General features: G+C 41.9%; 2 protein-coding genes across 10 annotated transcripts in view; one reads left to right on the top strand and one right to left on the bottom strand.

The window, feature by feature from the left end:
- Positions 1–262: 262 nt before the first annotated feature.
- On the bottom strand, positions 263–17577 carry ANKRD16 (ankyrin repeat domain 16). Of its 3 annotated transcripts, XM_083183361.1 has the most exons (7): positions 16695–17574; positions 15090–15310; positions 13801–13843; positions 12270–12378; positions 3890–4051; positions 2953–3031; positions 263–527 (listed from the first exon to the last, which is right to left on the bottom strand). In XM_083183361.1, the coding sequence occupies exons 1-7, from the start codon at positions 17471–17473 to the stop codon at positions 352–354; spliced, it is 1569 nt and encodes a 522-aa protein (XP_083039487.1). In that variant the 5' UTR covers positions 17474–17574; the 3' UTR covers positions 263–351. The 3 variants fall into 3 exon arrangements, with proteins under 3 accessions (XP_083039487.1, XP_083039488.1, XP_083039489.1); XM_083183362.1 differs by lacking the exon at positions 3890–4051 and having other exon boundaries at positions 16695–17577; XM_083183363.1 differs by lacking the exons at positions 13801–13843; positions 15090–15310 and having other exon boundaries at positions 16695–17576.
- The window catches only part of FBH1 (F-box DNA helicase 1), a 55875-nt gene continuing 48273 nt past the window's right edge, over positions 17352–24953 (top strand). For 2 of the 7 annotated variants that reach the window (XM_083183356.1, XM_083183354.1), the window contains exons 1-4: positions 17354–17849; positions 19777–19928; positions 20871–21370; positions 24688–24818. In XM_083183356.1, coding sequence (XP_083039482.1) covers positions 17695–17849; positions 19777–19928; positions 20871–21370; positions 24688–24818 — 938 coding nt within the window. In that variant the 5' untranslated portion in view covers positions 17354–17694. Of the gene's footprint in view, positions 17850–19769; positions 19929–20870; positions 21371–24687; positions 24819–24953 lie in introns of all 7 variants that reach the window. The other 5 variants (XM_083183360.1, XM_083183357.1, XM_083183358.1 and 2 more) reach the window with 5 other exon arrangements.

Genomic DNA, 24953 nt, shown 5'->3' on the forward strand with positions numbered 1-24953 from the left:
AGAAAACAAGTACCCTAAACAAACTTGCAAGTTTGAAACACAAGTAGCTGCTTACCCAAGGTTCTCGGCTGTATTGTAGATTCCATGGTTTAAAGATCACCTACATACTGGCTTTAAAAACAGTGATAAAAGTCATAACATACCTTCTGTAAACCACTTAAGAAAACAGCATACAATTTAGGTGATCTTTAAACCAAGTAGCATATCTTAAGCTTAATTCTTCTTGGAAGGTTATTTGTGTTTGACAAAAAAAGCGTACCTGTAACTTTTCAAATGCTTCAATACTGTATGTTTAATATTAATGAAACAACCTTTTCTTTTAATTTAATGTTACTGGTCCTATATGTAAATTTAGTTTTTAATGCTGTTATCTGATTCATTTAAAAGTGTGAAGGCTTTCTTGACGTCAGGTCTCTTTGCCAGCTGCTCAGCGAACATTCCATGGCAGTCCGGTGTGTCTCTGAGCCCAGATTTCAAGAGAAAAGTAACACATTCTGCATGCTGTCCTGAACTTGCCATGTGAAGAGCTGTGGAAAAAGCATAACCTGAATAAGATTCAGCTTTATAAAAGTCCTTCAATCACTTTACCTTTCCCATTAACTACTGCATTAGCTATCTACATGACATATTTGCTTGGTTATTGATTAAAATAAAAGTATTTTTGCAGAATGGATATGCCCATGCAGCCCTTCATCTCAAGTCAATAAGTTTTCATCTACATAATGAAATATTGACTGTTAGGTCTAATGTATCCTTTACAAATGCAGTAGCATGCACAGTACACCCAAATCTTTCATCAAATGATGCAAACATCTTCAATGAAATAAGTTGTGCTTATATGCCATCCTTAGGTCCAGTTATGTGGTGAGGGACAGTATTTACTGTACTTCTGTTTATCAGCATATTTTATCATTGAAAGTCACAAGCACTGATATTTCCCATTACATTGACCATAAATAATCTGTTCTGGACCACCAAACCAGAGGCACCCCTGCAAGTACTCTGAGTACTCAGTACGGGAACCACTGGTCTAAAGGATCAATCCTATTAGCCGTAATTATATAACAAGTGCATATAATAGTGTAAAACTGCAATCTATGGCAGCACAAACATTCTCGCTGCCCCATAGGCAAAATTTGCCCGTGAAGGTAGGGAGTTTGAGTGCCTTTGCCGGTGTTAAAATGCTATGGCAACAGAAAATCCCAGTTCATAGAATTGACCCCTACAGATAGCTCAAGCAATTTAGTATACTCCAATAGGTGAAGCATTGACTTAAAAGGCTGCAATATGAGAAAAAAAACAGTCCTTTTGTTTGGATACCAATCTATAAGCATATGCATTTTCAATTGTAAAGCGCAACGGAATATGCTGCGCTATATAAGAAACTGTAAATAAATAAATGATTGCTTTATGCATACATTTTCCATCATCCATAACAGAGATATGCTAATTAACAAACAGTTATCTGTGGCCAAGAGTGTCTCTTTTAATTATAAGAAGCTTGTTTGACAGTCATACACTGGGGGTTATTCTACTTCATTCTTTCTGACAAAATCCTTCTTAGATGGACAAAACCATGTGCACTGCAGGTGGGGAAGATGTAACTTGTGCAGAGAGAGTTAGATTTGGGTGGGGTTTTTCTTCAAAGTGAGATCTATATTGCAGTGTAAAATAAAGCAGTCAGTATTTTCCCTGCACAGAAACAAAATAACTCACCCAAATCTAATTCTATCTGCACATGTTACATCTGCCCCCCTGCAGTGCACATGGTTTTGTCCATCTAAGAAGGATTTTGTAAGAAAGAGTGAACTAGAATAAGGCCCAATGTTCTATGCAAAATTTGTAAAGCTGAATATTTCGAACTATGTATATGTGTATGTTTCTATTGATACTCTTGAACATTGTAAACTGTATATTAAATGTTAAATTGAATAAAATATATTAATTTAAAAAAAAACCATCAATCCAACTTTCTTCTACCATCTGAAAGCACACATTTTTTGGCATTTTCTTATTCAAGAGGACTGAAGCATTTCTACTAACACCAAAAATAGACCTACTTTAGACTGAAAGCAGAGGTTGGGAGGTGGAAGAGGGAATACAAACGTATAGCTTTTACTTCATAAATAAGCCTAATAAGCCTAATATAGGGTACACACCAGAACAATCATGATTGTGAGTAGATCGTGAGAGGAACATACGATGGTTGCACAATCTGTTGAAGAACACAATCTGCTCAAGATCCGATCACGATCTGTACTCAGTTGAAGGGATCGTTTTCAAATCCTGACTGCAGCAGGTAGGATCTGCAAAACGCAACAACAAATGACCAGCGCATTGGATCTAAAAAAATGCCCAATTTACATCCAATAGATCAAGATTGTATCGAAATTGGGGGAATCTAGGCCAAATCATTCTGGTGTGTACCCAGCATAAGGGTCACATGTATCAAAGCTTGTAGGGATATAAATGACCAACCAATCAGCTCCTGTCACTTTATAGATGTTGTTTAAAAAAAGAAATAAAAAAAAAAACAGCAGCTTATTATTTGGTACTTTAGGTCTATAAGCTTTGCCCATATGTTTTAACACACAACTTATTTAATGTGCTATGCTCTAGGTGGATAGTGGAATTAGTCGCCTGATGTTCACTTGCAAAAGCAAATTCACTCTCTAATAGACAAAACCATGTGCACTGCAGGTGGGGCAGATGTAACATGCAGAGAGAGCTACATTTCGGTGGGATTTTGTATCTATATTGCAATGTAAAAATAAAGGAGCCAGAATTTACGCTGCTCAGATACAAAATAACACCCAAATCTAACTCTCCCTGCACATGTTTCATCTGCCCCACCTGCAGCGCACATGGTTTTGTTCATTAGAGAGAGAATTTGCTTTTGAAAGTGAACCAGAATCAGACCCTAAGAAGTACAGAAGTCTATTAAAATTATACCTGATCTTCCTTTTACATCTTTGTAATTTAGGTCAGCACCCAGGGACAACAGCACTTGGATTGAACAGACATGTCCCTCCTGTTTTATCACAGGAAGAAAAGCAGAAAGGTCAGCATTGTTTATAATGGCAGAGGTATTAGAGAGAAATCATAAAAGATTGTGCAATGTGATTTTATCTATGAAAGCTATACTGTACATATTGCTAAATATAAAACTGGGGCAAAGAAAGCCATTTTAAGAGTACAGAAAAGTAAAAAAAAAAAGTTTTTTTTTTAAATGCTCAATCCCGGGATACCCAGATTGAGTTTATCAACAAAATTATTCACCCACCAATCTGCTGACCCACAGTGTTACGCACCTGGAGTGGTGTGGCTGTCGGGAGCAGTTTGGGCCCTACGGTGGCAGGCTGCGCAGCATGACCTCTGACCATGTCACGCTGAGGAGAGCTGCCAGGGGCAGGAGTAGCAAGGAAGTAGACTGTGCAGGTGCAAACTAATCCCAGGATTGAAATCCCGCCAAATTTAGGGCTAAATCCCAGGATCCCACCGAACTCGGGATTGGCCACCCTAGTCATACATGCAGCTCAATCTAAATTATATTGCCAGTGATTTTCAGCACATCGTACAATCTGCGCAGCCCACGTACATATACCAGATGTATCAAATGCAGGAACAACGCACAATATATTGTTAGGTTGTTTGTAGCATTGAACATTGTGTATGCATTATATAGTTTGTCTGGGAGTCCAGGGAAATTGTTGACAATATGGTCTCAATTGCATATCATCTAATTTGTACAGAAGATTTAAATGGAAATTTAAGATGAAATGAAAAGCGATTACAAACATGCTTGTGAGGCTTCTGAAGTTCAGTGCACACATTTTGTTTGTCCAAAGTATAAAATATTCTGCAATTCATAGTATCTTGCATGTCTGACCTTGGCAGCATAGTGTAGGGGGCTCAGCAAGACTGGAGTTGCAGTTTCGTTTACATTGACTCCAAGTTCAGACACCAGGTACTGTAGTGACTGGTCTTGTCCTGTAACCGCAGCACGATGCAATGCCTGAGCTCCCATCTTATCCATAGCGGTGTGGCAGACCTAGCACCAGGATGGAAACCTGAATACTTCATTATCTGCTCTGACCCCATCCAGTTATAAGACATACAAATATTTTATAACAGGTTATTGAAAGTACATAATGATTCTATCAGATCTTAATGAGAATAAAATATTTTAGGGACTAGTATTTTTTTGGTTTGTTTGACAGATTATAATACATTAAAACGTTTACTTATTTTCTTCTTGCCCTTTGCAAAAATACTAAAAAACACCAATTTTACATTTAACCCCTTCCTGACACAGCATGTTTTTGCCTTCAGATCTTAATGAGAATAAAATATTTTAGGGACTAGTATTTTTTTGGTTTGTTTGACAGATTATAATACATTAAAACGTTTACTTATTTTCTTCTTGCCCTTTGCAAAAATACTAAAAAACACCAATTTTACATTTAACCCCTGACACAGCATGTTTTTGCCTTCCTGACAGAGCCCTTTTTTTCAAATCTGACATGTATCACTTAAGTGGGGATAACTTTTTTTTGCTTTTACTTATCCCAGTGATTTTGAGATTGTTTTTTCGTGACACATTGTACTTCAAGTTAGTGGTAAATTTTCGTCGATACAGTCTGTGTTTTTTTGTGAAAAATACCAAAATGTCGGAAAAAAATGGAAAATTTAGCAATTTGCAAAATGTTAAATTTTCTGCTTGTGAGACAAATAATCATACCACTCAAAATAGTTAATAACTAACATAGACCATATGTCTACTTTATGTTTCCATCATTATTTCAACTTCCTTTTAATTTTTTTGGACACTAGGAGGCTTACAATATGAATAGCAAATTTTCAAGAAAATTTCAAACACTGATTTTTTTAGGGACCAGTTCAGTTCTGATGTGACTTTGAGGGACTTGTATGTGAGACACCCCCATAAATGATGCCATTTCAAAAACTGCACCCCTCACAGTATTCAAAACAGCATTTTGGAAGTTTGTTAACCCTTTAGGTGTTTCACAGGAATTAAAACAAAGTGTAGGTGAAATTTCAAAATTTCATTTTTTTTGCAGATTTGCAATTTTAATACATTTTTCTAAGGAACACAGTACATTTTACTAGAGAAATGTGACTAAAAATTGATTCCCCCAATTCTTTTGTTTTCATAAATATCCTATATGTGGCCCTAGTGTGCACGTTGACCAAACCACAGGCTTCATAATAGAAGGAGCACCTACTTGATTTTGGAGCCTCCTTTTTATGAGATTATTTTTTAGGCACCATGTAGGTTTCTAGGCACCATAAAATGCTAAAAGTTAGGAACCCACCCCCACAAGTGACCCCATTTTGCAAACTACACCCCTCAGGGAATTCATCTAGGGGTATAGTGTACATTTCAAACCCCCAGGGGTTTCACCAATTGTGGTACAACTGGGCAGTGAAAATGAAAAATTATTTTTTTTTTACACAAAAATGCAGTTCTGGCTCCAAATTTTTCATTTTCACAAGGAATGAAGGAGACAAAGCACCCCAAAATCTGTGCCCCGATTTCTCCCGAGTACGGCAATGCCTCACATGTGACCAAAAAATACCAGTTGGGTGCATGGCAGGACTCAGAAGGGAAGGAGTGATTTTTGGATTTTGCAGCTCAGATTCTGGTGGAATTTTGGTGGGTGCTATGTCGCATTAGCAAGACCCCCAAAGCACCAATACAGTGGAACCCCCCCACAAGTGACCCCATTTTGCAAACTACACCCCTCAGGGAATTCATCTAGGGGTATAGTGTACATTTCAAACCCCCAGGGGTTTCACCAATTTTGATACAACTGGGCAGTGAAAATGAAAAGTTACATTTTTTTACACAAAAATGCAGTTCTGGCTCAAAATTTTTCATTTTCATAAGGTATGAAGGAGAAAAAGCACCCCAAAATCTGTGCCCCAATTTCTCCCGAGTACGGCAATGCCTCACATGTGACCAAAAAATACCAGTTGGGTGCATGGCAGGACTCAGAAGGGAAGGAGTGATTTTTGGATTTTGCAGCTCAGATTCTGGTGGAATGTTGGTGGGTGCTATGTCGCATTAGCAAGACCCCCGAAGCACCAATACAGTGGAACCCCCCCACAAGTGACCCCATTTTGCAAACTACACCCCTCAGGGAATTCATCTAGGGGTATAGTGTACATTTCAAACCCCCAGGGGTTTCACCAATTTTGATACAACTGGGCAGTGAAAATGAAAAGTTACATTTTTTTACACAAAAATGCAGTTCTGGCTCAAAATTTTTCATTTTCATAAGGTATGAAGGAGAAAAAGCACCCCAAAATCTGTGCCCCAATTTCTCCCGAGTACGGCAATGCTTCATGTGTGACCAAAAAATGGCAGGACTCAGAAGGGAAGGAGTGATATTTGGATTTTGCAGCTCAGATTCTGGTGGAATTTTGGTGGGTGCTATGTCGCATTAGCAAGACCCCCGAAGCACCAATACAGTGGAACCCCCCCACAAGTGACCCCATTTTGCAAACTACACCCCTCAGGGAATTCATCTAGGGGTATAGTGTACATTTCAAACCCCCAGGGGTTTCACCAATTTTGATACAACTGGGCAGTGAAAATGAAAAATTACATTTTTTTACACAAAAATGCAGTTCTGGCTCAAAATTTTTCATTTTCATAAGGTATGAAGGAGAAAAAGCACCCCAAAATCTGTGCCCCAATTTCCCCCAAGTACGGCAATGCCTCACATGTGACCAAAAAATACCAGTTGGGTGCATGGCAGGACTCAGAAGGGAAGGAGTGATTTTTGGATTTTGCGGCTCAGATTCTGGTGGAATGAATGGTGGGTGCTATGTGGCATTAGCAAGACCCCCGAAGCACGGTAAAATGATGAACCTAATAATCCATAGATGTGTGGTATATTTTAAAACACTCCTTTATACATAGGCCGGGTTTGTCGGGGCAAGTGTCACACTGGAAAATAGTTTGCTTTCTTATTCCCTTTTTATAGCAAACTTTGCACCTTTTTTGTGTCCTGCCCTTTTTTCCAGTGGAGGGGATTTCATCAGGAAAATGCTGCCCTGGTACAATACGGGGGCCAGTACTAGAAGTACTGGGGCCCTCTGCCTGCTGGTTCCCAAATATTAGGCCCTTTATGACTTCCTCTTGAAAGTGCATAAATGTCCCCCTCTGGCCGGTAGAACGGAATAGCACGTAAGCGTTATACAGTGCCATCTGGATGATATACACGGCCAGCTTCTTGTACCAGATTTTTGTTTTCCGCAGGGCACTGTACGGCTTCAGTACCTGATCTGAAAGATCCACTCCGCCCATGTACCTATTGTAATCCAGGATACAATTAGGTTTTGAGGTGTGGGTACTGGTACCTCGTACAGGGACGGAGGTGGTACTGTCTCCGTGAATTGTTGTCAGTATAAGGACATCCCTCTTGTCCTTATATTTGACCAACAACATATTTTCGGTGCATATTCCCCTGCTTTCACCCCTTCTCATTACTTGGGCAATGTGCGTTTTTGGGAGGCCTCTTTGGTTCTTGCGCACAGTACCGCAAGCTGCTGTACCTCTTGAACCAAGGGCCTTAAACAGGGGGATGCTGGTGTAAAAGTTATCCACATAGAGGTGATAACCTTTATCCAGGAAGGGGTGCACTAAATCCCAGACAATTTTTCCACTAACACCTACGAGGGAGGGGGGGCATTCTGGCGGTTCAATTCTTGAATCCTTCCCTTCATATACCCTAAACCTGTGGGTGTACCCTGAGGTGCTTTCACACAGCTTATACATTTTTATGCCATACCTTGCCCTCTTACTGGGAAGGTACTGGCGGAATTTAACCCTTCCTTTAAAATGTATAAGGGACTCGTCTATGCAAATGAATTTATCTGGGATGTACATCTCTTCAAATTTGGCACTGAAGTGATCAATGACCGGCCTGACTTTGAATAGCCGGTCAAAGGTGGGATCATCTCTGGGTGGGCACTGTGCATTATCGTTGTAATGCAAAAATTTAAGGATTAACTCAAAACGATTCCGGGTCATGGCCATACGGTAAAGTGGGGTGCTGTACAGAACATCTGTACTCCAATATTGCCTAATTTCTGGCTTTTTTACTATGCCCATATGAAACACCAGACCCCAAAACGTCATCATCTCTACTGCATCTACAGGGGTCCACCTAGCAAATGATGACGTGGGGTTTTGAGCAATAAACTGCTGGGCATATAAATTAGTTTGGTCCACCATTACATTTATAAAATCATCAGAGAAAAATAATTTGAAAAAGTCAATTTCTCTGAGACCTGTTGAATCAAATTGGATTCCTGGGATGGCCAAAAACTCAGGAACCTGGGGCTCAAAATTGTCTGGTGGTGGGGTCCATACGAGATCAATTATTGGGGGGGGGGTCTCAGCTGCTCTACGGGGGCGTCTTTGAGGGGGTCCCTCATCACTAGAGGAGGAAGAGGAGCTTAAGATGAATCCTTCAAATTCTCCGCTTGCCTCACTGGCTGTGTCAGAGTCAGAGGCAAGCATGGCATATGCCTCCTCCGCTGAATACATTCTTCTGGATAACTGGGATGACATTTGGGATGACATTTTTATTTTTGTGTTTCTGGTAGTGAAATGTTTCAACACGTGTATAGTGTAGGGGGGGTACAAACTTTATTTCAATGTAGTATGTAGTGTGTATGTAGTGCAGAAAAAAAAAAAAAAAAAGGTCCTGCGCCAAAAATTGAGCACAGATGTTGGTCAGTAACGTCCGTCACTGAACAGCGCTCAAAGGCAACAGGAATTTCATCAAAAAAAAAAAAAAAATTAAAAAAAGACCCCACAGCACCCTCAAAAAAAAAAAAAAAAGGTGATCAGTGATGCGACACTGATTACCAGTGAGGGGCAGCAGGTGCACAACCTTTGGTGCAACTGACAGTGCAACTGGCAGGTATATATAAAAAAAAAACCTCTGCACCCCCAAAAAGTTGCTGATCACCTCAGATATAGTGATCAGCACAAAAGGGGGGGGCAGCAGACACAAAATATAGCACTCTCTATCACTCTCTGTCACTATCTCTCTATCTCTCACCATCTCTCACCATCTCTCTTTATCTATCACTATCTATCACTCTATGACACTGCAGCAGCAGCACTGACAGTTATATATATAAAAAAATAACCCCTGCACCCCCAAAAAGTTGCTGGGGGTGCACAAAAAGGGGGCAGCAGACACAAAATATAGCACTTTCTATCACTATCTCTCTCTATCTCTCTATCTCTCACTATCTACCACTCTATGACACTGCAGCAGCACTGGTATATATATATAAAAAAAAAACCTGTGCCCCCAAAAAGTTGCTGATCAGTTAATTTATACTGATCAGCACAAAAGGGGGGGGCAGCAGTCAGTTGCACACGCAGTACAGCTGTATATATATAAAAAATATATAGCACAATCTGTCACTATCTCTCTATCTCTCTCTATCTCTCTATCTATAACTCTATCACACTGCAGCAGCACAAAATGTAGCACTCTCTGTCACTAGCCCTCTCTATCTCTCTCTATCTATAACTGGAACACACTGCAGCAGCACAACACAGCACAGCACAACACAGGAAGTCACAAGCTCCAGGAACGCTACAAGCTGTGATCAGGTAAGTATTTTGCAAGGATCAGGTCAGTAAAACGGCAGATTGGCACGGTGATCGCACTGCACGCAATTCCAGACCGGAATGGCGTCTGCAGTGCAGTCACCGTTAGTTTAAATCCCCCTCCATGGCTGTGATTGGTCCGTCGGTCCGACGAACCAATCACGGCCTTTGGGGGCGGGTTGGGTGAGGTGGGGTGACACCAGTGTCACCCTTACACCCCGTGGTGATTGGTGCTGTACTTTACAGCACCAATCACCACCGATCCCTGTGTCACCGGCGAACGTTATTCGCCGGTGACACAGAAAACGCTGTAATTGGCTGTTCACACTGAACAGCCAATCACAGCGATCGCCGACGGGGGGGCGGCATCGCAGCCCCCCCTGGGCATGCAGGGACATGTCTGCTGTCAGGGACAGCAGACATGTTTAAACTGTCACCGCGTCTATAGACGCGGTGACAGTTAAATGGCATGACGTACATTTATGCCATGTGTCGGGAAGTACATCCCGGCCATGACGTAAATGTACGTCAAATGTCGGGAAGGGGTTAATGCCCCTCCTGAGATCGCCCCTTCTGCTTTGGAAAGGGCATAAAGCCATTCTCCGAGTGAGGTTCATCGGGTTTACCATAAAATAATAAAGGCTTGCCCGCATTGAATAATTAGAATCTGAATGCTCAGCTCTTACTTCCTTGCTTATTTAACAGTACCCCAAGAAGTCTGACTTTTTAATCCACAGTATGATCCCTTAAAAGGATAACCAACAACAAAAATGGCTAAAACCGTATTAAGACAGCGATGATTAGGCTTGACACTATAGGGCAAGTTAACTAAAATAGTAGGAGTTCTATTGAAGATGGGATGTTGGCCATCCTAACCAATCAGATTCTACTTAATTATTTAGCACCTTTTATAAGATAACAGATATAATCTGATTGGTTACTATGCGCAACATCCCATCTTCACTAGAAATCCCATTTTAGGAAATTTACCCCTATGGGTATTATTCACACCTGACTGCTGTGGTGTGAATTCACAAGCAGATCGATTACTGAATGACCGTGCTTGCATCTGGGTAGCAGCACGCATGCACAGTGCATCTGAAGTTTAACAGGAAGTCGCCATTGGGGGGTGGTAACATGCCGTTTTCTGGGAGTTTCGTGTGTGACAACAACCTGTTTCTATCACAGGGTTGTGGAAGAGTCAGTTATGTAAACATGTACAGACTTGGAAAACCATTCGATGGCCAGCGATTTGCTGATGGCCAGCGATTGGCAATATTTTTCGAACGTCAGTCCCAGTCCAGACAATCTGGTCGCAGAGCTCTGCCAATCCACACAGCAGCAATCAGGTCAGACTAACCCCCTATCTTGGCTTGTAAATTGCATGCCAAATGTACCTATAATAGCATTTCTTCCCTTAAAAGGCCACATGGAAATTAGCAGGTTGTTCAGAGAGGATTATGATGATCAGATAATCAAAGAAACCGGTTTGTATGCAAGATTTCCAAGTGTATTGTTAAGATGATTGTGCATTCACAATATAAACATCCGAGCACCAGATTATTGTCAAATTGGTACCATTATTGTATATAATGTACTTAGCTTTACAGCATTTTCAACAAATTGCTCTTATCTAGCAAAACCCTTGATATACCAGATATTAAATCCATTTATAATTCTGAATTATCATCTACAGTGCAGTGCACTAACTCTAATAGTGTGTACACACGGTTCGATATGGCTTCCGATGTTGACGATATCGTCAACATCGGAAGCCATATCGCATACTGATTGTATGCATTGTAAGGGCTTCCTAGCCCGATGCGCGCTCCCGTTTAAGGAGAGATCGGAGGGGAGATAGAGTGGGCAGCACACTCTATCTAGCACAAATCGCAAGCATATCGCATGCATCGTATGTGCCTTGCGATATGCTTAAGATGCGATGTGCTATACGATTTCCAGGGCCCTGTCAGTCATCCTGTTGTTAAGTCAAAATCGCTAAGTCAAAATCTTAAGCAAATCTTAAGGCACATAGGAAATCGCATAGTAAATCAAATAGGAAATCGCATAGCAAATTGTATGGTAAAAAGTCAAAATCTTAAGCATATCTTAAGGCATATCTTAAGGAGTAGAGAAAAAAAGGGAAAAGTAAAAATCGGACAAAACATCGAATCGTACATCGGATCGCACAGAACATCGAACCGTGTGTACACACTCTAACATTGTGAAGTATTTTTTTTTCATAGCATAGCTTTAGATTGTAAACTCCTTGCAGGGCCCTATTCCCTCCAGTTTTCACAGCCCGCTTCTCTTACAGATTAATTACAGCACTCTTCTACTTAGCGTCTCTTCTCACTCTTAATAGTTCATCACTAGCTACAGCAACCCACACCTGGTAGCATGTGTTTTGCCTAATTACATCTCAGCTGTATTATTTACTGAGAATTGTGCTGCTAATTGTTATCTGTGCTCTGTTTTAGTTTTTCAGTTATTGTAATGTTTAGTTGTGTTTACCCTGAATTGTTCTAATGTATGCTATATGCACAGCGCTGCGAGCCACTTAAGGCGCCTTACAATTAAAATGTAATAATAATGATGATAATACCTTTTTCTTTTCTATAAACAACTGAGCAATTTGGAGGTGACCATTCTGCACTGCGTCCATGAATGGGGTCACTCCGCAGCTGTCCTTACAGTCGGCTTCATAGTTGCACCTTCAAAAGAACATATGCTTTAATAGAAACCATGACTTCAGCGATGACAGGAGTAAACAGTTCTCAAAGACATGTTGGAAACCATTTTTTGGTTGACTCTTTGAACTGTGATACTCTGGGACAGATTTATTAAGCTCAGTGAAGTGATAAACTTTCCGTTTTTTAATCACAAGCCAATAAGCTCCTAACTGTGAAGTTACAGGCTTGGTTTAAAAATGACAGGTAGGAGCTGATTGTCCGGTGATAAAAAAAACAGAAATTTTATCACCTCACCGAGCTTAATAAATCTACCCCAGTATGTGGATGTTCAATTTAATAAGTAGTAGCCACAGAAATGACTTGTATGTATGCATACATACATTTAATAGAAAAGCACTTTTTGTGCAGAGTATGGATATTTCTCTGAGTTTTCTCCACGTTATCCACCCATTATTGAAAAAATAATGGTACACTAATAGACTCATAACAAAATGAATCTAGAAGTTGTGTGTGGTAGGGAATTTAGAGGGAACTGCTACGATGATGGTTTCATTTGCTTGGAAAAATGGAGCATGATATGTTAAAGCTATACAGATAAAAGACAATACAAATGATACACACATCATATATGGTGCATCCGGAAAGTATTCACAGCGCTTCACTTTTTCTATATTTTTGTTGTTACAGCCTTATTCCAAAATAGAATACATTTATTTTTTCCTTCAAAATTCTACAAAAATACCCCATAATGACAATGTGAAATAATAGATTGAGAGATTTTTGGGAGATGGGTTTTATGTGATTTAGCTCGTAAGAATACTCTATGTCTAGAAATAGGTTTCACTCCAATGGGGGAGGTAAGTTTGGAATTTATGGTATAATTACCTGGATAAGGCTAGCCCTCCTACACCTTGAAAAATATACAGTCCAGTATCGAAACACGTTGGTGGAGGGACCGCTGAACTTGAGGTCACTTAGTTTGACCTCAATCCAGCAGGTAGATCTCTAGGAAAATGAGAACGTGCGCTCCATAGGGCATGTAAATGTTTAAAAGTTATGTTTATTGTATCACACACGAACACCAGCCATCTGATGAAGTCCGTGTGACAAAAGGCGTTGGGGAGTGACCTTGCATTATTACTTCAAGCAGGAGTCCATGACAGAGCGTAACCTTCTCTATCTTATTAGGTGCGGTGCAGAGATTTTTTTTATGCTCTGAGACTGCGGTAATTGGAACCTCCGACTTTGATACATGATCCACTACCTTCACTGTGTTTGTGTGTGATGCAATCAAAATTACTTTTAAACATTTACATGTACTATGGAGCTCTCAATCGCATTTTCCCACACTTATTTATGAAAGACAAAAGTATGTGATACAGCAGTAGCTAAAAAGAAAAAAAAAGTATTCATAAATGGACTGTAAAAAGTTGGTTATGTTACCTGTCCAGAAGGATCTTCACTACATCAAAACATCCATGCATTGCTGTTCAAGAAAAAAAAAAAATGTTTGGAACATCTATATAGTACACAAGGGTCACAACTGTTATGTAACATTTTATAACTCTTTATGTGGTCACTAGGGTTGAACATAAAGCTTCAACACTAATATACAGATTTCTGTTTAGATCAGTAATACCATGGAAAGCTTTGAAACTAATGTTGGTTGTATTTACTTTTTTTAGTATATGTTATTGTCACATAAATACAGAATATCAGATAAATAAAAGTATGCCTTACACATATTTTGCAGTGGTATATATTAGAATAAAGTGCAAAATGAAAAAAAAAAAAAGTTAAAAGATTCATGCAAAATGTTAATATGTAGTTGCTCATAAACTCTAAACACTGGAATTAGTGGGATGTTTACAATATACGTGCCAGTGACAGAGCTAGGGGTGGACAAAGGTGAAAAAATGTTATGGTCTAGGTGCACATACTAGCTAGATAGAGGTTTGTTAGTAAATCACCTCTATGAACCACATGGATGAACTTTGTAGCAATAAACCTGCCATGAAATACAAAACAAAAAAAAAGTAGATATCTTGTAAACTATGGATCGCTGGAAAAGACTGCAAAAATATGGGACTGGTAATTAGTATGGGTCATTTGAAAGTCACCGAACACGTAATTGTTTCATGTGGTAAATACGTTTCAAACAATTTATGGTAGTTCTGAATTCCTAGGCCTGTTGACCAATGCCATGCCATGTACACTAAAGGTCTATACACACTGGGCGATTATGCCCAGCGTGTATGGACAGCGATGATCGCTAGGGGGGAAAGCCACTCAGTGCATAAAAACTGAGCGGCTTTCCCCCTGCCCGGCACCGTGGGGGGAAGGCGGCTTTGTATTACCAGCAGATGAGCGGCTTTCCCGACGATGATGCGGGAGCATGCAGCAGCGCTCACCAGGCCATGGCCATTCACACAGCCGCTCAAACTTGCTGTTTTGGAAGTCGCCAAGTGTGTATGGGCCTTTAGGAGGGAATACAATTATTTTTGCATGCCCACTAGGTGATACTTTATTGTTTTACCAATGGGTGTGATTGCTGAGGGTGCATATTAGTCGCTTATGTGAACTGGGTTTATAAATGTAAAAAATGGTGGTGTGAATAACTCATGAATAGTCACATTTCACTTTTTTATGTATTGCATTGTTACAGTTTTTTTTGTTGTTGAACATTAGCCCTCATCTATCTGTGATACACGCTCCCTATCAGTGGTCAGTACCTGCTGTGTGTAGTGGTGTTCTTTTGATCTTGCTTTCAGTGTTCCAAATGTCAGGGAAGACATCAAGCAGATACGTGATGATAGTGGTGTCTCCCTCCCTGGATGCTATGTGAAAAGAGGTCCAACCATCTTTATTTTTCAGGTTGGGGTTAGCTTTGTGCTTAATGAGATCTTTGATCACATTTAAGTTTTTTCTGGTACACGCCATCATCAGAGGTGTCCTAAATTCAAAATATGGTATTGTTATATGAATATATATATACCTTTTACACCATATTTAACAATAAGTTCATTAATGGGCAGACATTTTTATTTACAGTTTCTTACATAGCGCAGGCTTCATTACGCTTTACAATTGTAGGCAGTGATAAAGCAAACTGGGTAACAACAGACAGACTTGGAGGTAAGAGGGCCCTGCTGCAAGCTTACAATCTATAGGGTTATAAGAGGGAAACACAAGGGCAGGCATCAGTAATAGCATAGCAGTTCCACCAAGTTGAAAGTCCAGAAGGGAAGCTCTATAATACATAAATGCCTCAGAGGGTTATGTGTGTGTGGTACTTAAATATGATAGGCTTGCCTGAAGAGGTGAGTTTTCAGGGAACGCTTAAAAGTTTGGAGGCTAGTGGACAGTCTTGTACACGGAAGGGCATTCCATAGGGTAGGAGCAGCCTGATGACAGTCCTGTAATAGTGAATGGGAGCTAGTGATCCCTTCAGAAGACAGAAGCAGATCTTGTGCGGATCGAGAGGTCGAGTTGGGAGATAGAGATAAGTAAAGAGATATAGACATTGGTGCAGTATGGTTAATAGCTTTATATGTGAGTAGAAGTATTTTATATTGAATACGGTACAATACAGGAAACCAATAGAGGGACTGGCAGAGTGGATCAGCAGACGATGAGCGTCTTGCTAGGAAGATCAGCCTAGCAGCAACATTTAGTATGGATTGCAGTGGTGAGTTGCAGAGTCTGATCTTGGAAAGACCAGCTAGGAGACTGTTGCAATAATCAATGTGGGATATAATGAATGCAAGGATAAAGGTCCCCATACACTGTGCGATTTGGGCCCTATGTTACCCGATTCGCATGTATCGGGCACTGAAATCAATTTACGATGTCCCGTACGCATTGGGTCTGAGTCGGGTGGGCTGCACATAAGATTTGGTAAATCTTATGTGCAGCCTGGAAGCGGGCAGGGGACACAGAGGCAGTGGGCGGTGAACGCAGTGTATGGGAAGCCGGATGCACATAGAAGGTGGAGGGAGCCGCGCAGGAGGGCTGCATGAAGACAGTAGGGCAGGGGAGGCAGTGGGTGGTGAACGCAGCAAGGGGACAAGAGAGCCGGGTAGTGTAGTGGACGCCGGGCAGCGGGTGCACATAGAAAAGTAAATAAAAAAGACAGTGAGCTCTCAGCCTATCACTGGCTGCATATTATGACTAGATTTCAATTTAGACTATCTGCATACAATATATACAATTTAGACTATCTGCGTACAATTTAGACTATTTAGTGCAGATCTGCACTATACAGTTTTGTATTTTGTATAATTGCAATGTCTGAACATAGAGTATATTTGGTATTGCTCCCTCTGGCTTTCCCTTACCAGTCAGCCTTTTTCAGGCAGTCCACCTCAGCTCCTTTACTTAGGACATACAACAGGCAGTCTCTGTGACCCATTGATGCAGCTTCATGCAGGGGTCTCTTGTAGTCACTATTCAGCACATCAACATCCATGCCCAGCACTTCCACCAGATAGGCCAGCACAGGGAGGTGCGCGTGCCTTGCCGCATAATGTAACACAGTATCGCCAGATCTACCAAAATGCCTACTAGGCAGTTCCCCGAGCAGGCCGGGCTCCTTCTCAAGCTCCTCTTGGAGGACGTGCAATTTGCCTTCCTGAATTACCCTCAGGATGTGTCTCTGCTGCGGCTCATCCCCTGACATAGCAGCGCTCTCCCGTCTGTTACAGGCGCTGTGTGCCATGTGCCATTCCACACATGATAGGTGCCGTGTCACGCAGCGCACTCCGACGACCAGCACTGCTCCCCGGAATGTCCGCTCCGGGGCCGCCCCACTTCCAGCACCATCGCTGTCAGTCACCCTACTACACTGATTTAAACGTAGATCACGAGATGACGATGATATGACAGGCTGGAAGGATTCTGGCAACCGTCCCTCAGGCGGCGGCTTCAGTAAATCCTCAGCGCATGCGCGAACAGGCCGCCCCGCGTCTTGCCTACTGTATCGGTCACACTGTGATTGGTCAGGAACAGGAAGTGGCTGCTCCGGCTTCCTCCATTGGATATGGTTATTATTAGTTATTTTTATTGGAGGCGTACGCTCCCTGTGTAACACGGCAGCAGGCAGCTGCGCCAGCGCCATATAGTAATATCATCCTACTGACCACGGAGGAGTTGAGGACTGGACTCTGCTGTTGTGGATGTGCCGCGCAGAGTAAGCTCATACGCATAAACCCTGCTCCCCGGCATCACTGGGGAGAACAGCTGCAGCACATCTCTGCGCCCCCTATTTTGACGTTCCTGTAGCCGGCAGCAGCTTATCACTGGCGGCGCCGTCCAGACGTTACAGCAGTGTCCTATCCTATGTGTATTGCGTCCGCGTGTGTGTGCTGTGCAGCCCACAGGGAATGGGCTAGATCCCCTCCAAATGCTGCAGCCGATGGGGAACCCTCTGAGCGAGGGGCGCCATTTCCCTTTATACTGTTTGCTTTCACTTTCCATTTCAATGGCAAACACAGGTCAGCAGCAGAGTGTTAGCATTAATACGCAGTAGTCTGCCTATTAATTTGGCTGCGGTGATATTTGTTATGGCAGCCTGTGAAATATAACTTGCATTGAGGTCCTATAAGTTACTCGGTTGTAAACGAATAATCATGGTGGCCCTAAGATCTTTATTATTCTTTTGTGCTCACTAAAAGTAAAGTGTGAGCTTTTAGAAGTGAGTAGATGTTGCCCATAGCAACCAATCAGATTCTACTTATTTATCTAGCGCTAGAAGCTGATTGGTTGCTATGGGCAACATCTCACTGCTATAAACTCCCACGTTAGTACATTTACTCCTTATGCTGGGTACACACCAGGACGACAGGGGTCCGATCCCATCAATCTAGATCCAATTCCGACCAATTGGATGTAGATTGTGTGGTGATTGGGCCCTTTTCTGACCTGGTGTGCTCCGATCCGATGCGCGGTCCCGCAGGTCGGTCGTTATTCAGATCCTACCTGCAGCAGGTAGGATCTGAAGAACGACCATACAGCCGGGTGCGGGTCGCCATTGGATCGGACCCGCTCACGGTGCACATCGTCAGCGGGTCGTGCCCCCCCGCATCATCGTGAGCGGGTCGTCGTGGTGTGTACCCCACATTAGTCTTGTCCATGGGGGGTCTCAAAATGAACTTAATTTACATAAACAAAAAACAGATCAACATTTCAGTCGGCAGCAGTCGACTCATGTGTATGTTTATCTTGCTCTAGGCACGCACCATAGGCACTTACACCTCACTTGCCAATATATATTTAAACAATTTATTCAATGTAAAAAAATATATACATTTACCATTGTTCCTTAATTAATCCAAAAACTTTCTCTAATAGGCAGAAATAACCATCTCAAACATGCAAAAAGTAATAGCTTGCTCACAAAAGTTCCAACTTTATTTTTACATACACACAGTAGGCAGTTCTATAAGCAGTGTACAACGTTTCCACTGTAGTCCTAATCAGTGGTAACAAAACGGATACTATTATTATTATTAACAGTTTCTTATATAGCGCACACATATTCCGCAGCGCTTTACAGAGTATAGTTGAACATTCACATCAGTCCCTGCCCCAGTGGAGCTTACAATCTATATTCCCTACCACATATACACGCACACACAGGCCAAGGTCTGATTGGGAAGCTCTTCTCAACCCAACACATGCTGATGTGTACTGTGATGCAGTGTGACCAATGAGATGCTTAAAGTACTTTTATTTCTGTATTTTATAGGGGTGCATGGCCACGACTCCTGCTATTAGGTCATACCTGCTAAAAAGTACCTGGGCCCAGCCAGGCTCCTTACTGCCCTGATCATAATAAATCATAATTTACATTTTAAACACTGAACACGGTCTTAGAATCCAATGCTGGGACATTAAGCACCACACAGCAAATGTAGCTTATGTTTTTTTGACTGAAACTGAAGTGGGATAGCGCAATGGTGTCTGCATACCTCCCAACATAACCCATGCCAGGAGGGACAAACCACTCTTCTTCTGGATTTTCCTCTTACTTTATCATTGCTGTCACCTGTTCTGAACAGGTTATCTAATAAGAAAGGTGGTTCACCACAGGTGATGGTAATCGTAAATTCAGGGGGAAGTCCAGGTGCAGAGCATTGTGTTCCTCCTGGAGAGGGTCATGTTGGGAGGTATGGTAATGGTTAGCGTCATTGCCTCACAGCGCTCCCACCACTGCACTAACTTTTTGGAGTCTGCACATTCTTATGTCTGTGAGTTTCCTTCCACAATCTCAAAATAATCATACTTAAAAAAAAAAAAGCAGCAACAACTTATATATGTGTGCAAGTAGTAGGGGATGTAGATAGTAAACGCGGAGGCAGGAAATGCTGTTGCAGTTTTATGCTTTATATTCAACTTTTCTTATTGATAAACAGTGAGAAGGCGGAAGCATCTCACAGAAGAGAATTGTCAGGAATTGTCTCGAAGCAAGGAGAGTTTGTGCTCTCTTACTGAACCTTTCCACCAATGGAAAACCAACAGAGATGCACACAGAGGCCTGTATCCACGGAGTAAGACTGATCGATGGTTCAGAAGTAAGCATAGTTTACCCCAAAGTTGATTTAATTTAAAACTGCTCTTACTATCTCTTACAATGATTGTGAATGGATATTACTAATAGCATATTCTTACATAAAATAATACAAAAGGCAGTGAAACCTCTCAAATTTTGCAAATATATTGTAATTTGACAGGGGTGATCAAGTTAAGAACAAGGACACATACAGTAGGAACTACCCATGATAAGGCGTAACATGTGACAATGTGGTTAAGATCCATCGCTTGCTTTTGCTAAGGCAACATAAAGAAGCAAGTACAATTAAGTGATGTTTATAATTCCCTAATAGCTAGAATTTCACAAGTGACCCATTTATTGGATAAATGGATATCTTTAGAGGAACCAACGTTTCATTTTAAGTTCTGTGATCCTTTTCTCTTTTAAAATGTTACATGTTTTATCATCATACATAGTGAAGCTAATGCTGGCTACACACTGGCTTATATATCTGGAGTTACTTATACTCATCTTGTGTTTTCTGTTAGAGTGTGGTAAACTCTGCAGTGTAAGTCCAGCAGCAGTCATTTAGGCGAATTGTTTATGACTTATATATCTGGCATTCAATTGAATGTCGATATATCATGTGTGTGCGTTGGCAGGTGATTACCAGTGTTCTGTTTGAGAACAACATCGTTCACAGACATATTGAGTCTGCAGTGCAGCACAGCCGATGGCTGATATATCTGCAAATATATCAAGACGTTGTGTTGTTTGTATGGGTGATCAGATGCTGTCGGTGACTGCTGACATCACAACTGGGCAGGCTCATGTAACCAAGTTGTCACGTCGGGCGCAACACATCAGGCCAGCAATTTGTAAGTGTGAATGCATTTTCCAATTGTCAGATAGGATGGCATTAGTGTATTTACTGCCTGTTTTTTTTATCAGTACTTTTTTTGTGTGTTTTTTTTGTATACAGGAAAAACAGCAGAGAGTGCTTTCCAAAGTTCATCTAATTATAAACCCACAGATCTTGCATGCTGTAGGCCTACAAGCAGCAGTCTCATACCTGAGATGGAAAATGATTTATTCTCTAGTGACATGGATGAGTATGCAGCACACTTCGACAGTGAGGCTGATTCCCCTCCTTCAGAACCCACTTTAAGCAGGAAACGTTCATTTTCTTCCATGGAAAGTTGGAGCCAAGGTACAAATGTACATACTTCAGGAGAGGAAGCTATGCCTTCTTCCAGCAACTTTGAGGAGGAGAATGATGAGGATGATCATGAAATGAGTCTTTTGATGGATTCTTGCTATGGACTGCTCGGTGTGACTGATCACACGCCAGTGTGTGTGGAAATAAACCAATTCCCCGATGAACTTTTGCAGAGTATATTTGGCTTCCTTCCAATAGTTGACCTGTATCAGAATGTGAGTTTGGTTTGTCAAAAATGGAAGGCACTCGTCGACGATACCCTGGTTTGTATATATTTCCAGTGAAATCTCTATTATCTTTAACGTACTCCATGTGTTTTGGAAGAAGAAAATGATTTGTGATTTTATATATATATATATATATATATATATATATATATATATATATATATATATATATATATATATATATATATATATATATATATATATAATGAAGACAGCGGCACTCACGGATTTGTTGTGGGGAAAATAAACTTGTTAAAAGACCTCTCAATACATAGACCTATGTATTGTGAGGTCTTTCAACTTTCTTTTTTTCCACAACAAGATTTGTAATGCAAACTTGGCAGGGTGTTAGCGGGCAATATCGTATTTCAATATGCGTGTGTGTGAGAGATATATTGCTATCTTGCAAATGCATGAATTGTGGCATGCAAGAACGGGATCCGAAAAGAGACCATTCCTTTTATTTGTTTCAATGCCAGGACTCCTATGCATGGGCGGTCTGCTGATTACGCAAGCACAGCCTCACATATGAGTGTCTTTCAGGGCACCTTTTGTATGCAAATCGGCAAAACCATGTGCACTGTAGGTGGGGCAGATGTAAGAAGTGCGCACAGAGTTACATTTAATTTAGTTGTCATTCTAGCACCCGCCATATTTGAAAACCCATGCAGTTCCTCTTCCCTGCCTGGGGTGTCGCTGTCTGCTGTAGTGCTGCTAGCACAATGTGGTCTGTATATAAGCACTTATATGCAAACCAGTCCTGTGCTAGAAACACCACAACAGACAGCGACACCCCAGAAGTGCATGAGTTTTCAAATATGGCGGGTGCTAGATTGAACACTATCATTGCGTTATTTTGTTTCTGTGCAGGGTAACTACTGGCTGGTTTATATTTACACTGCTATTTAGATGTCAGTTTGAACACAACCCACCCAAATATAACTCTCTGCACATGTTACATTTGCCCCAACTGCAGTGCAAATGGTTTTGTCCATTTGCAAACAAAGTGCCCTGCGATCAGGTCTGAATTAGGACCTCTGTTCGATATTATCAGAGTAGTGACTGTCTCCTCCAATAATCTCCTGTCAGTATCCTGAAGCAAGAAGTTCAGTATGGAGTGCTATAACTCCTCAGATGTCAGCCAGTCCCAGAGCCTCTGGAGCAGGATGGAGAGGTAGGACTCGGCCCAGCAAGCCCCCTGCCTGACCTTGCCGATCGAATGGCCAGATCCCTGAACTGGAAGGGAATAGTGTGGGGGCGGATAGGGGCAGTGGTCCTTGCAATACAATCCCAATAATTACATGATGTTGACTTGTTAGGGATGTTAGGATTCTTCTAAGAGATTTTGCCTACATTGTCAAAGTCGTTTAGTAGGTTTGCCTGAATCGCCCCATGTGTATACATTGGGCAATAGAAATTCTGCGGCCCCGCACGATCTCTATCGCCCTTCCAAATAGTCAGTACAGTCAAGAATATTCTTGCTACACTGTATATTTGGCTGCGGCTCCTGGGGCTGGCAGGATGTAGTCATCAATCTCTCTAATGGCTTAACTACATCTTGATACACACTGGGCTCAGTCGAAATCAATGTGGCTAAGTCCTGTGTGTACACGGCTTTAGGGATAGATTTACTAAAGCTTTTAAACATAAAAGAGGTGATGTCGCCCATAGCGACTAATCAGATTCAGTCTATTATTTCTCTATTGCATCCTAAAAAATGATAGACCGAATCTGATTGGATGTTATGGGCAACATCTCTTCTTTAAATTTTTAGACGCTTTAGTAAATTTACCCCTTATGGGGCCTACACACATGCTGATATTAAGGCATTTTCTAAGCAACTTTGCTTAGTTTGGCAAAAAAATTCCCCTACATAGGTGTGTATGTGTGTAGAGGCTATAGCGCAAGCAATGCGCATCCCTGCCCAAGATTGATAGTCAGTGACCATCAATCTCGCTGGTCGCCAGTGTTCTCCACCAGAGAACATTGGCGCTGTTGGTGCGCTCAGCGCTGACAGCTCGTGCTCTGTATGGTCTGTTAGCGCTGTGTGCTGAGCGACAGCGGTGTAGAAGAGGCCCTACACACATCGCCACTGTCCGGATCCTACGGCATGCCTGAGAGAAAGCATCAGCTTATACAGGCCGACTGGTGCCTGTAACCATCGAGAATGGAGACTTTTGTTTGCAATGATGATCTGCAGTTGCGTCCTGATGCTGCCCATACCCGCTGCTATGCGTGCTGTTCCGATGTGTGCTTTGAGGTGCGCGCTCCCGCGGCACCTCATCGCACAGTACAAAAAGTATGTGCTGCACATACTTTTTGTACTTAGGTTTCATCACATTTTATCGCATTGCATGCACAACGTGTGCACAGGCAATGCAATGTGATCCGAGCTAGTACAGCACGGAAAGCACACCCTCATAGCAGCGTGTATGGGCTGCTTCAGACGTAACACTCAGAACCTCGCTAATACTAACAAGAGGCATATATCCCCTACAGACTCCTCACTGCATTAGATTTTCAGTTAGATGGAGTTAGGCAGCTGCTTCCTCGTGGGTTTGCCGTTCCATACAAACATGAATAGGTTGTCAAGTCCCTTATGGTTATTACACAAAAGTCACTGGCTGCTGGCTTATCATGTCTCACTACATTTTCATGCAATTTCCTAATACCCCTTTCACATCAGAAATGCAGGGACAAACCCGGGAATTACATTCCCGGGACAAGCAGTGACATTCCTGGGTTGGGACCCTTTCACACCAGAAATGTCCCTGCATTTTCTGCTCTGTGAAGGGGTTGGGAAGGAGGCCATCAGGAGGTGGGGAGGAGGTGGGCAGGAGGTGGTAAGAATACTCACAGCGTTTGCTGGTCCTCCGCACAGGCCAGGGATCCACACAGGCGGCGGCGCAAATGACGGGACAGGCGGCGGATAAAGATGACGCAGCTCTCCGGCGCCCTCACTGGAGAGCTGCGTCACCATCATCCACCGCCTGTCCAGTCATTTGCGCCCGCCGCCTGCGTGGATTCCCAGCCGGACAGCACACCGAGGACCGGCAACCCGGGTAAGTATACCCTACCCCGTTCACACCAGCCAGGTCCCTGGGTTGAACCCGGGAACAACCCTGCTACCTAGCAGGGTTGGATTGCCGGCAAATTAGCCCGGTAATTTGTCCCGGGTACCTTTCACACCAGCGGTAGTACCGGGTTGTTCCGGGACTCAACCCGGAAATTTAGGCTGGTGTGAAATGGGTATAATAGTCATTTCATGTAAAACTATCTAAAGCTACTCCTGTCCTTTTGGTCACTTACTTGAAGTTAAATATTAATGATTATCACTTTGTCTTCCATTTCAGTTCATTCCTTGGAAAAAACTGTATCACCAGTACCTTAAGAAAGAGGCAAATGCTATAAGGGAAATTGAACATATACTTAAGAAGAATGGAATAAATGCAGACAACTCCCTCTGTATACTGAATTTAGTAAAGTAAGTGGACAGATGTGTCTTCATACCTAACATGGTAATTAAGGCTGAAAAAAGACGTTAGTCCATCTAGTTCAACCTATCTAACTTGTAACTACTGACTTGAGTAAGTCATATCTATAGGATTCCCTTAGTGGC

Source organism: Crinia signifera, chromosome 4, assembly GCF_055691185.1.
Source record: "Crinia signifera chromosome 4, ASM5569118v1, whole genome shotgun sequence".
NCBI classification, from domain to species: domain Eukaryota; kingdom Metazoa; phylum Chordata; class Amphibia; order Anura; family Myobatrachidae; genus Crinia; species Crinia signifera.